Below are 12,333 nucleotides of genomic sequence, written 5' to 3'. Positions count from 1 at the left end.
ATAGTATGAATATAAAGTAAATATGCATAGCAAAACAAAAATAGGTTAAAGTATTGTAAATTAAGAGAACTTAAAAGTATTTTTAAAATCGTTTGCCGACCAAATGAACTGAGGGTGTTCAAAAATCGAACAATATAAAGAAGAAAAATCTTCAAGTATATTGTAACGGATTTCTCGATAAATCGTCTACCTGTAACTCACTCTTGAGTTCGATCACTGGATTGTTAAATAAAAGTCCCAATTTAATGGCTACACACTTATCTTTATTTCTAATTCCAACAACTTAACACTTATTGCTCGTTATTCGAGCTTACAACTTCTTGCTTATAGCTTAATTGCTCTTATCACGACAACACTCTAACTAGAACTGTGTTTGCTGCACAGTCCGGCAATCCGGTGTATAAAGTGATATAGTAAATCTGTAACAAAACATTGCTTCTAGAACATTCTGGCAACTACGAATTCGCTAACTAGTTGCTTCTGACAGTTTATCGTTCATTCGATTTTGTTCTATCATCTATTGTAGTCACAATATTCAGATATATCGATAATGAAGATTTTTTGATTGAAAATTTAGATAATATATATTATAAACAAATTGTAATTTTGAAGATAAATCTTCACTGTTGGCAACACTGAGCTTGACAGAATCATACAAAATGGACCAAAGATAATTAAGAATGACAACCGACTAACGATGGCGTCATATATTATAGAATAAGAATCCGTTCCCAGGACAGTCGGGTCTATGTAACTGTAGAATTCCGCCGTTACAACAACAATATGTAATAAGATTAGGCAACGTAGAAAAACTGTCACATTGCTTATATATTGTAAACAAAAACGTAAACACTTCTGTAAACAAGTGAAATAAACTTTATTCATTAGTTTATATTGAAAAAGTTTTACTAAAACGAGTTACAAAATATTTATGCAGTCAGAATATAGTATTATTTATTTTATTATAAGCAAAATATGTATACTTATACTCACATCAGTGTTGATATATTTATTTAAAATTAAATAACATTTGCAAAGTTGATAAAATCATCTCGCCAACTAAAAGTTAACCTCTGACTATTGACGTAATCTCTAATTCTTTTTTTTATATTAATGGTGAGTTGAACTTAAAAAAATCAACAGCAGCATTTTTATTTGTCATTATTGAGCTACATATGTAGTATAAAATCGTATAAGAGGAACCATAGCCAGTTGGCGATAATAAGAGTATTCGAACGCACTTTTCCCAAATAGTTTTTGGTAACTTTATAGTATATTTACCTGAGGCTGTTACCTCCATGCATCTGGGCAAAGATTTATGCATAAACAAGTTTGCCACGCTAAAAAATGTTTATTGAACTCATTATAACAACATATCTGCATTTATCTATAGTCATGCTATACAAAAAACTGAAAAACGTCTTCAACTTGTTTATAACACGTCCAAGAGTACATCCTTATAAAAAAAAACACAAATACCAGCATTTCTTTTATGAGCATACATATATTGGTACCATCTAAGCATTAGCATTTAATTCAAATTTGGTATGATCATAAATAAATAAAAGAGTTAATCCTTCTTTTAATTGATATTTATTTACTTATGCATAAAAAATGGCCAAATGCCATGCAAATGCAATCCATTTCTTCCATTCCCAATATAAACTGATATTACATTCCACTTCAAAGTAAAAATTCTATTACTTTTATTTTGTAATTTAAAAATGTTGCAAAACACCAATAAATAGTTAAGAATGGCAGAATATTAACATTTGCTCTAATTTTTACATTCGTGGATTATCTACTTTTTGCCGGATCCAATCTTGGATTTGGCAGTACCACGCACCTTTTTCATTCTGTTGCGGCGTTCCTTACGTTGTTTACGGGTCTGTTTCTTCTGTTCGAAAAGCCCATGACGAGCCAAACGGTACTTAGGTTCAAATTTCTTGGCATAATCCAAAGTATCGTAGATAAGCGCAAACCCAGTTGAACGTCCACCACCGAAATTAGTACGAAAACCGAATACGAAGCACACATCGGGAGTTACTTTGTACATAGCAGCCAATTTCTCGCGGATATCCTTTTTGTTGACTGAAGCCAATCCGGGATGCAGAACGTCGCAAACCATTTGTTTACGAGCTAATAGCCGGTTGGTCATGAACTTGCGGGTGCGAATAGTGGCGGTAGTACCAGACATTTTGTAGATGTTCTATAAAATATGAAATCATCCGTCAATATAACAATTTTAGGTATATTATTCACTTATCTACAGTAGCATAACCTCACAAAATGTGGCCCGCATTTGACATTTGGTACTACTTTATGACCAGAAACACACGTGCATTTTAACATACAGAATTATGATTTTTTGGGAGAACTAACATCCTATATGAGAGGCAGAGGCAGCGGTCACATTTCGCAAGCATTGACTTTGGGTTTATCAAAATTTTACCTGTTAAAACACTTGAAAAGTATTTAAACACGTCTTTAACACAGACACGATTTTTTAGGAAAGGAAGAAATGCTTTACTTTAGCGTCAAGTTGGCAGACCTGAAACGTCAAATTTACAATTCCAATTACAGATGTGTTATTTGTGTAGGGATGATTCGAAAATGAGAACAATTTTAACCAGAGAACTTAAAAGAACGAGAAGGTGCAAATAAAATTCTGTATGATGCTCGATTGAAAAAGAGAATGGCAATGAATATAGAAGTCGCAAATGTTAGCTGTTCTAAAATGTAAATTGTTATGAGGGAACATCGAAAATGCGCATGTTCGAAAGAGAAATTTTATCACCCTATCAGGGCTTACATTTTCCTTATAAATAAAACAATTGAAATTCTCATTTAATTTTTTTTTTATAATTTACATGTTTTTACATGGTGGTTCTATTTTTCCTTTCCATTTCTACACACTACAATTTAAAATTTTTTTTAGTAATTATTTTAGATTAGATTTCAAATTTTAGCATTTATACATACATATACATATATATACATTACTGACTAAATTTTCCTTTTACAATAATTTTTTTCTTAAAAACCTTATATGTATATGGTTTATAGAAAGTAAATATTGATTGTTAATTTACTAATTGTTGATATTCGCACATTAGGTACATAAATGTACCCTAATTAAACAATAATATTTTAAATAATTAATTTAGTACTCAATACTAATAGATAACTTAAATTTTATAATTTAAAAACAAAAATGGTGATATTGAAGTCCAGCTTGAGGACTTTGCATCGAAATTTTCCAATATCTAAATTGAATAAAATATGTTTAAAAATTGGTTTCTTTTGTAAACTTTCACATAAAAAGTTGAGGACTACAATATTTAATATGGTACTTAACGTAGATATGTTATCTACGGTGGTTACCTTGGCTGCACGTTAAGAATCGTAAAAAATGGTACTGAAATTTTAACATTGTTTACTAACATCTTGTGGTAACAAAATGTCAAATTTTCAGTTGATGACATTTTCTAACCAAACAAAAGACTATTAAATAGATGTTAATATAAAGAAATCTTCCACTTTCAATTTTGTGCTAAAATGAAACAAAAGAAACAATTTTTAATAAAAATTCCAATATATATTGTATATGTATATACATATTGAACATAGAAATTTACAACATTGGCCAGTTACGATGAAATTATTCATACTTATACATATATTATTATACATCTGGAAGAGTTATATAATTTAATTGTAAGTTGTCATTACCTCACACAAGCCCAAAGCACGATAGTTTACGTACAAGCTGTAGAACTTCAGTACAGCATTCATTTCTGTTAGAGAGTTCTTGATTTCTTGGATATAGTAATGATTTCCTTTAGACCTTGCACACCCAATGAAACGTTATTTGACGGACACACCAGCGAAATGGAAAGTGTTGAGTGTCATCTAAAAACACTTCAAAAATAGTCAAAGTAAAGATTAAGAAGTTAATTGCACAGCCGTGCTCACCTGTGTAGCGTGTTCACCCAAACTCTGCGCAACCAGAGCACCCACTTTTTCGCCAAGGTTAGCTAATGCCTGCTGAAAACACGTTTCAATATCACCTATCAACCATTCGAACGCCTCGGCTGACAGATGGAACTCCTCCGCTACATATATACATATGTACTTCGTGCAAAGTGTGGAGCGCTGCAAAATCACTCGATTTCCCGCTCGGGCAGCGCATTAAGAGTTTTCCTCTGTAAAATAAAATTCAAAAACTTTATAAAACGCCCTTTGAATCTATAAACAAAATAATATTATATAAATTTAACACGCGCTTACCTCCAACAAATTTTCCAAATAATGTCGGTCATTGTTGATGGAAAATGGTATGTGACTCGCATTCTTTCGCATTCAAAATTTTTGCATGATGAATGTTGCTCCTCTTATAACAGAGTTTTCCATTTAAAAGGAAAAAGTTAGTTTTAAATATGTACTGGTGTAAGAAGTGAAATTTTACAAGTGTGTTAGTGAATTGGTTACCACCATCTTGTAGGGTGTTCACGACGATGCTAAAAATCAGAAATTGAAGAATTTGTCTGATGTCCCCTTCAGAAAGAAGAATTGGCAACAAGGCCTATTAGCGACTTAAAATATTATTTTAATTTATTTCATATTATGCACTATATGTGGCATTAAATTATACACTTTCTGTACAATTACCACTCATATGAAATCTTTAACTACTTCTATATGTTCTAAACACACTCATTTTATATTTTTTCGATTTAGCCTATTTTATTTAAAAACGACGCTACGAAAATACAGCCTAATCGGTAATCGTAGTATTTCAAAAGAGTATAAGTCAGACTTTTTATAATCTATCTGAATCTGAGCCAGTCTTGAATCGATTAGAAGCGACTCCTAGTCGATGACTACGACTTTTTTTTACCGTTAAGTATTAATAGCAACCCAGATCGTAACATAGTTTTTTATAAATAGCTACTCACTGATTGGTTTATAACATTATTACGTATGTATTGTTGTCATTACGGCACAAACAGTCACCGACGCAAAACAGTGGCCGATAATAAAAGATCAATTCAACAAAGAACAAATTTGTTTTGTATTTTATGCAATTCAATATATTAACTTTGTTTTGAGTACATTTTTCCTATTTCACGTTTTCTCATCAATATTATTATACCATAAAAGGCAGCAGCTAGCATGCCTACACTTAATAGTGCAATGGCAAAATAGAAAATAAATAAGTCAAAAAGATGTAATTGACTGGAAGGTATGCTCACACCAAGAGTTTTCAAAACTGCTCCGTTCTGATGACGTAATACATAGTCCATCCAGTACATGCACGTTTCCACAGCACCTAACGGCCGATCACGGAAGGTAGTGGCCACCTGACGAATTTTCAACTGATATGTGCTGTCTTCTTTGATGGTCTGCATCGCCCAATTGAGTGCCGTCTCCGTCAAGTTATTGTGGTTCAGATGAATTCCAATACCGAGTCGCACTGCTAATTCCACGTTGCGCACTTCATTGCGAAATATAGGCACACCAATCATAGGCACATGTCGCATTATGCTTTCCTGCATACTAAGTAATTCACCATTCATAAGAAATATATGCACATGAGGATGTGCCAAAATATCTGCTTGTGCTACTGCATGTTGGACCATTATATTGGTAGGTAAATTCTTCAACGCCGTGTGATCGTGACAAGTCCACACCACACGTTCTTTTCGTTTGCCCAGTGTATTTAGGAGTAACTGCATTATGTGTTTTGGTACGTCTGTACAGAGTTGTTCATTGCCAAGGTTCATGTAGACGACGCCTGCTCGCGATTCATCCAAGAAGCGACGAAGTGACCAAGGTAATTCACGTGGTGGTCGTATGTGCATACCACCGGCAGCTACGGTATTTAATAGCAGCGGTCGAGGTGTTAACAATGGGACGTGACTGTTGAGCAGCAAGACTGCCAACTCAGCCTGCAACGTACCGATGTTAAGTTCGCTCACGCCTATGAAAATTAATATCAAAAAATTGAATTCATTACGTGAAAACATACTACATACGGCAAAAGAACTTGCTTTCTATGTATATATGTATGGACATATGAATTTATATATTATTATAATATACCTTTAAATTGTGAAAAATGTTTTCGGATCACCGATTCTTGTGCGCCCCAATTGTCTTTAATAAATTGTTTTCTTCGTGACAAACAGTAACGAATGACCCCTAATCGATTCCAATAACCGGCCTCTGGTTTGTAAGCCTCATAACATATAGGTGAACAGGCGGCCGGTACCATTTGCTCTAACACACGATCCATGTAATTCTCAAAATTCGTGTTTAAAATAGCAATTGTAGGCTTGTTGTAAAAATGTCCCACTGCTAGCAAAGCCTCGGTGTAGAATAAATCCACAATTATCAAATCATAATCAAACTCATTGACAGGCAAATTAAGCAATTTCTTTACGGCTTCATTTGACAAGAAGTAATTAACCGCGCTGGCACCCGTAGTGGCCAGTGACTTTTGCATTGCCCTTTCGGTTAGTTCGTTTGCTTTAAGGAGGCCTCCTGCTTGGCTACCCGTTACTTCTAAAACTGAAGATTATGATTAAAGTGACATAGTAAAGTTATGGAGGTTGTGTAAGAATGAAACCGAGGTTACCCAAAACAAATGTAGGATTTTTCGGTCCTTATTTTAATGTTAAAGTTCTTATATTATAAAGTGATGTAATTTACTCGGAATTTACTTTGTTTATATTTACAAGTAATACGTAATACATATGATTAATAGAGAAATATTAGGTGAATTAAATAGTTTTTAACACCAGTAGTAATCTCACATACATTGCTTCCAAAAAGGAAATTCCGGCTCAACAATTATTTCTCGTAGATTTTCTATACGTTCATTCAGGCGGTGACTGCTATAAACGGTAACCTTAAATACAAAAACTTTGAAATGAAACGGAGTAATTTGGAAGAGTATTGCATTCTCTTACATTGTGCTCACGTTTTGCTAATTCCAACATTAAACTTTGCATTACTTCGAAATGGCTTTCACTGGGGTGTGCAAATAAACCAAGAATTTTAGCTCCGTCTACCATGACTATGTTCCATGAAACCGAATGCAGAATTATAATGGACAGAAAAAACTCTTGGTATATCATTTTAATCTGAAAAAGAGAAATTAGTGCGAAATAAGATGATATTAGATACAGATCAAAACAAATTCAGGTTTGTGTGAAATGCACTGATTAGATTTGATGTTGCGTTGGAGAAATTTCAGATTTTTATAATGCTGAGCCAATTATATTGGGTTGTTTTCTTTGAATGTAAACTTATATTTCTGTTAATATCTTATCCTTGTTCGTAAACCCCTATTCATACTCAACTGTGTATATTGAATTAGTAACAAATTAATCTTAATTTTTGCTAAGTAATTAGGGTCGGTATTTGTGCCATACGTTTTATATGGTGCGGGGACTATGTTCGATGCATCTTAGCAAATTATCAGTACATCCCGCAGCGTTCGGGTTTAGATATCCAGAACCGACCCAGGTTTTAATTCGTCCAAGGACTGTCAACTGGGCAGCATTCTTCAAAAATATTTGGGGAAAGTTTTCTACAACATCAACATCATTGGCTTTTATAATCAGTTAAATTAAGTTTCAATAACATAATTTATCCCACGACCAATGATGCCGAATGAAGTTATTGTTATCGGAATTATTTATCAATATTTAAGTAACACGTGTTGTACATGATATTTGGCCTCATATAGCCATATAAAATGTAGTTATGATGAATTAATTCCATTATGATACCTCAGATATTGAATGAAGTAGGTTGTATAAAGTCAACAGAGAGAAGGGATACCCTTTTATTCGATATATAGACGGTAGGAGAAAAATAACGTCCATTTCGACCTTGAATTTGTGTAAACGCCAATATGTATGGCATGTTTTTTTCAATATCTTTGTTTATGAAGTGTATAACCATTGCTAGCTAAAGGAGTTGAAGTTGACGCCTTCGTTGGCGTTATATTCGAAGAGAGCACGGGAACTTTTTTCCATTTTCGGGGGTTATGATATACAAAGAAAAATCGAGCGATACCACATATGTATGTATATGGTCGAATTTTTTAACTGAACCACATATAAGAATAGGATATTGAGTTCTTATGGACCGATATCACATTTTTTTACCGAATCATATTATTTAAAGCGAAATATTGGAAAGGACAGAAATTTTCATACTTGGTTTATGTGGGCTTTGGGAGGGTTAAGGCTTATTCCGGTCTTGTTTGGAAATGAATCGTGGTAGTTTTTAGAATAGAAAAATCTCGAAAACGGCATTAAGATAAGTATGGGGTGATAAAGGAGGCTCCCCTGAATATTTAAAGTTCAAAAATTTCAAAACTAATATATGCTATATCAATAAATTTAACACTCTTAATGTATATGTATGTATATATATTTTTGACATATATGTATAATCTATAATTACACTATGTATATTGAAACTCATCAATAGTTTTCTTTTATTTATTAAAGAAAAAAGTACTATTATGATCAAAAAGTAAAGCGAACTCGTTTTAAAATGTATGTAAATTCTTTTCGAATTAGCCGGAATAGTATTTTTCCAGTATAGCCTTCAAGACCTTTTTCTATCCTCGATCGTGTCAAAACGGCATCCCCGTATAGGCTTTTTGAGTTTTTTAAATAGCCAGAAGTTGCATGGAGCCAAATTAGGCAAATACGGTGGTTGCGGAACGATATGAGTCGATCTTTTGACAAAATTTTAGCGCAACACGCCACGATAATCACCTCACCTTACTTTTTGATCATAATTTTTTTGGAGCACTCGCAGTTCAAAATATTTGTGTGTTACACTTATGGCAAACTCAAGTGCCATATCTTAGAAATTATAATAGAAGGTTTGACATTTCCTTGTAGAAGACTTCGTCCTCGCTTTAATAAACCACCCTCACTGACCCAACACCGGGGTGCCCCAAGATCTTTGGTGTAGAATTCTTTTGGGCATTGCCGGCCTTTGGCCGCGCTAAAACAATAACACTGTTTGATCCAACATCGGGGTGTTACCAAAAAAAGTGAATTCCTGAATTATTCTGTATTACAGCAAATATAACAAATTGTTCGATTTCTTAACATTACATGCAGATATACTTGGTATCACTCCTAATTTGTTTGGATGCAACCCTTTTGTTATTGTGTGAATAAAATGAATTTAAGGAAACCTTTAATATTGGTTTTAAGTTATTTTTACAAAATAAATGTATAGGAACAATTTATTCATATGTATGTTAAGGTATATAGGTAAGAGTGAACATTATAAATCGAAAAATAGCATACTCCAAATTGTTAAGGTTTTGAATTTTATTAACAAAGCTTTATACTTATATTAACTTTGAATATTCTATTACACCTATTATAAATCCCAGCCAAGAATTGTCACTAGATATTGCTATGTCTTGTTCCTATACATTTATATTATTATCACAGCAATTTTTCAAACCGGCAAATTTTGTAAGTTTGTTATAATCAGTGAGTGCTTCGGACTAACGCACTGTGTATGTGTGTAATTCATACTTCTAAACGGATGTGTACAAAACTTTTACACAAATAATTATACACTAATACTACCTAAATGTAATACGTATATATGCACATGTATTGTATGTACAAAATATTCTTTATGGATTCTTATTTGACTTATCACCACTCGACATTAAAGACGACCGCAATAGTAACTGAGATTAAATAAAAAATGCACTTTAAAAATGATTTCTTAGCTTTTTGGGTCTCTATTAAAAACTAGTTGACCAGTATTTATCATATTTTTTTAATTTTTAATTTTTCACACTCCCACAGCGGTTGCAATGTTTTAAAAATACCCTCTAAATAATAGACAGCTTATACCCTCGTTGCCCCTGTATAAAGAACTGTATTAAGGAGAATTGATCACATCATGCTAGACTCCAGAGCGAACATTGTATAAATCTATAAACTACTAATGACACATTTGGTACGGGTTGTCTACTACTATTCTACTACTAAAACGTCGAAATGCCTCAAATCTGCTATAGTGTGTTGCCGTGTTATGTTTTAAAATTTATAACTTTAAGAATATTTTTATTACATTTGTTAATGCTATTTAGCACTTAGTACTTATTTTTGATTATTATTATTGTTGGTCCTGAATTGTACCTGATTTTTTACATTGATTGGTTTTGTTGAAATAAATACATGTAGAGTGTTCAATAATATTTGTTATTATAAGTAGATTGATTTAAAACTGTATACATAATATGGGTGAATATAGGCCTTCTAGGGAACCGAACACCCAAAAATGATCGGTAACGTGCCTACATTGCAACGTCAGAATTGGTGAGGAAAAGAAATAAATATGCAATAAACTTTTGTTTCGAAAATATTCTTGAAACTTTTAATTAATGTTTTCCATTACAAATACCTTTTCACAAAACAGTTATTTTACTACCTTCCTCTATGTCGAAAAATACAGATTTTGATCAGGTGATCTAAGCTGTATAAAATTCTTGAAAAACAGCGGGTTCTTTTGTTACTTGTAGGTTTATACAATAAAAGCGAGTGCAAACTAATTTATACATATGAACCTATGGTTATTTATACGTTAATTTTGTGGCATATGGTCATACAATCACATTTGTTTGTGCGTAGTGTTGCCACGTCTTCATGTTTAAATGCTAACAAGTACATACAGATTCGAAATTTTGGTAAAAAAAATCCAATCGTAATTGTGTATTAAATTAAATTTAATTCAAATTTTAGACTAACTTAACAATAATATGTTTTCATACTCGTAAAACATTTTTAGCAAAAATAAAAGTTAAAACCATTTCTTCTTTTGATAAACAATTTCAGAGACCAAATTGAATAATTCATCCAAATTGTTGCTTTCTACCCACCTGAAGATTATCTATATAACATAGGAAATCTGAAATGAGGAAAATGTTGCCGAACTACTTTTATTCAATACTGGTTGAATTTAATTTAAAATGGCAACACTGATTGTAAATGTGTGAAAGGCAATATGTTTGGCTGACAATGCTTTTAGATTACCCGCTCCCGTTTTCTACCCCTTATGAAGCTGTGCACGAGAATAAATTTATACATACATACTTATGTATATTTTTTCACTCTTATCATCAATGACTCTCTGTCCGGTTGTCGGTGATCATATTACCCCCTCATATGATCAGCAGCGATTCTTTAGCGCTCTTTTAATAAAAACGTATGGGAGCAACAATTCTCTGTACAACCGAACTCGAGATGTATTAAATATGAGGATATATAATATTAAATCTGAATCTATCTTACTACTTGTATGTATGTATGGAATACATTGCTCTATTCTGCTTTTATTCTATGGTTGTTTTGGCCAAATGAAAGGGTTGACTGATGTCAAATGTGAAAATAGGAGTCTGGTATTCACAACTACTCGTATGAGATAAAAATGAGAAGCTATATTAAAATAAATTGTTTTGCTATAGCTGACGTTTATTTAATATTTGCTCCAATCTCCCACCTTGTCTATTATAGCCTGACATTTTTGATGGCAACTAGCAACTAAATTTCTCCGCAAATTCCACAGAAAACGGCCTCCAGGTATATTGGATTAGCCGAATGAAATCTTTTATTTTCTTGTTATTTTGGCTTTCATTAAAGCTCAAACATCCTGTATTGGATTGGCATCTGATGACTTGCAGTATCCAAACATGTTTTTTTTTGCCGTAAAGCATTTCAGCTTACTTCAGTAAACCTTTTTACACAATTTTATCATTCTAACGGCGTTCAGGTTTTCTGTGAAGCACCTCAAAAACCAAATCCATGAGCAGAGAAGTATCCATATACCTCCATTGAATATATGTTTGTCCTTTTCTTAGTAAAGCACGTCTCAAGGAGTTGAACAATACTAAAGTTGACTCATCTGTAATTATTATATTGCTCCAATCAAGGTTGATGTTTTCCTGCCCTCATTGCAACCCTTTTTGAATGTGTGCTTTTAAAAGTAGGGTTTGTTTACAGTATTGCTGCCTTTGATGCCAGATCTCTGAAGTTTGTGCCGTATTGTATTTAGAGATATGTATATCTAATCTCTTTTTAAACACATTTTTTTTAGTTTATCTTGGACTGAGGAGTGGTTTCTACTCAAAAAAATACAATAGTTTTGTCCTCATTTTTAAATGGCTCCTCCCCCTCCTGGTTTGCCATCTATGTTAATAGACTGTTCCAGTTCTATTATTTTAAATATCCCTACAGCGCAGTCAGCAAAGCAGCGTATTTTTTATTCCAGGTT

General features: G+C 32.8%; 2 protein-coding genes across 7 annotated transcripts; both read right to left on the bottom strand.

Moving 5' to 3' along the window:
• Positions 1-1,577: 1,577 nt before the first annotated feature.
• Positions 1,578-2,610, bottom strand: RpS24 (ribosomal protein S24). The gene is made up of 2 exons (XM_014231759.3): positions 2,453-2,610; positions 1,578-2,209 (listed from the first exon to the last, which is right to left on the bottom strand). Exon 2 carries the CDS (start codon positions 2,195-2,197, stop codon positions 1,802-1,804), a length of 396 nt encoding a protein of 131 aa, XP_014087234.1. The 5' UTR covers positions 2,198-2,209; positions 2,453-2,610; the 3' UTR covers positions 1,578-1,801.
• A 2,456-nt stretch (positions 2,611-5,066) lies between these two features.
• Ugt317A1 (UDP-glycosyltransferase family 317 member A1) lies at positions 5,067-10,012 on the bottom strand. Of its 6 annotated transcripts, none has more exons than XM_036367744.2 (5): positions 9,890-10,012; positions 6,975-7,148; positions 6,823-6,913; positions 6,106-6,573; positions 5,067-5,983 (listed from the first exon to the last, which is right to left on the bottom strand). In XM_036367744.2, exons 2-5 carry the CDS (start codon positions 7,140-7,142, stop codon positions 5,097-5,099), a joined length of 1,614 nt encoding a protein of 537 aa, XP_036223637.1. In that variant the 5' UTR covers positions 7,143-7,148; positions 9,890-10,012; the 3' UTR covers positions 5,067-5,096. The 6 variants fall into 6 exon arrangements, with proteins under 6 accessions (XP_036223637.1, XP_036223634.1, XP_014085754.1 ...); XM_036367741.2 differs by having other exon boundaries at positions 9,915-9,994; XM_014230279.3 differs by lacking the exon at positions 9,890-10,012 and adding an exon at positions 9,639-9,883.
• Positions 10,013-12,333: the final 2,321 nt, after the last annotated feature.

This window comes from Bactrocera oleae, chromosome 4 (genome assembly GCF_042242935.1).
Source record: "Bactrocera oleae isolate idBacOlea1 chromosome 4, idBacOlea1, whole genome shotgun sequence".
Lineage (NCBI taxonomy): Eukaryota > Metazoa > Arthropoda > Insecta > Diptera > Tephritidae > Bactrocera > Bactrocera oleae.
This window is presented reverse-complemented; position numbering and strand designations above follow the sequence as displayed.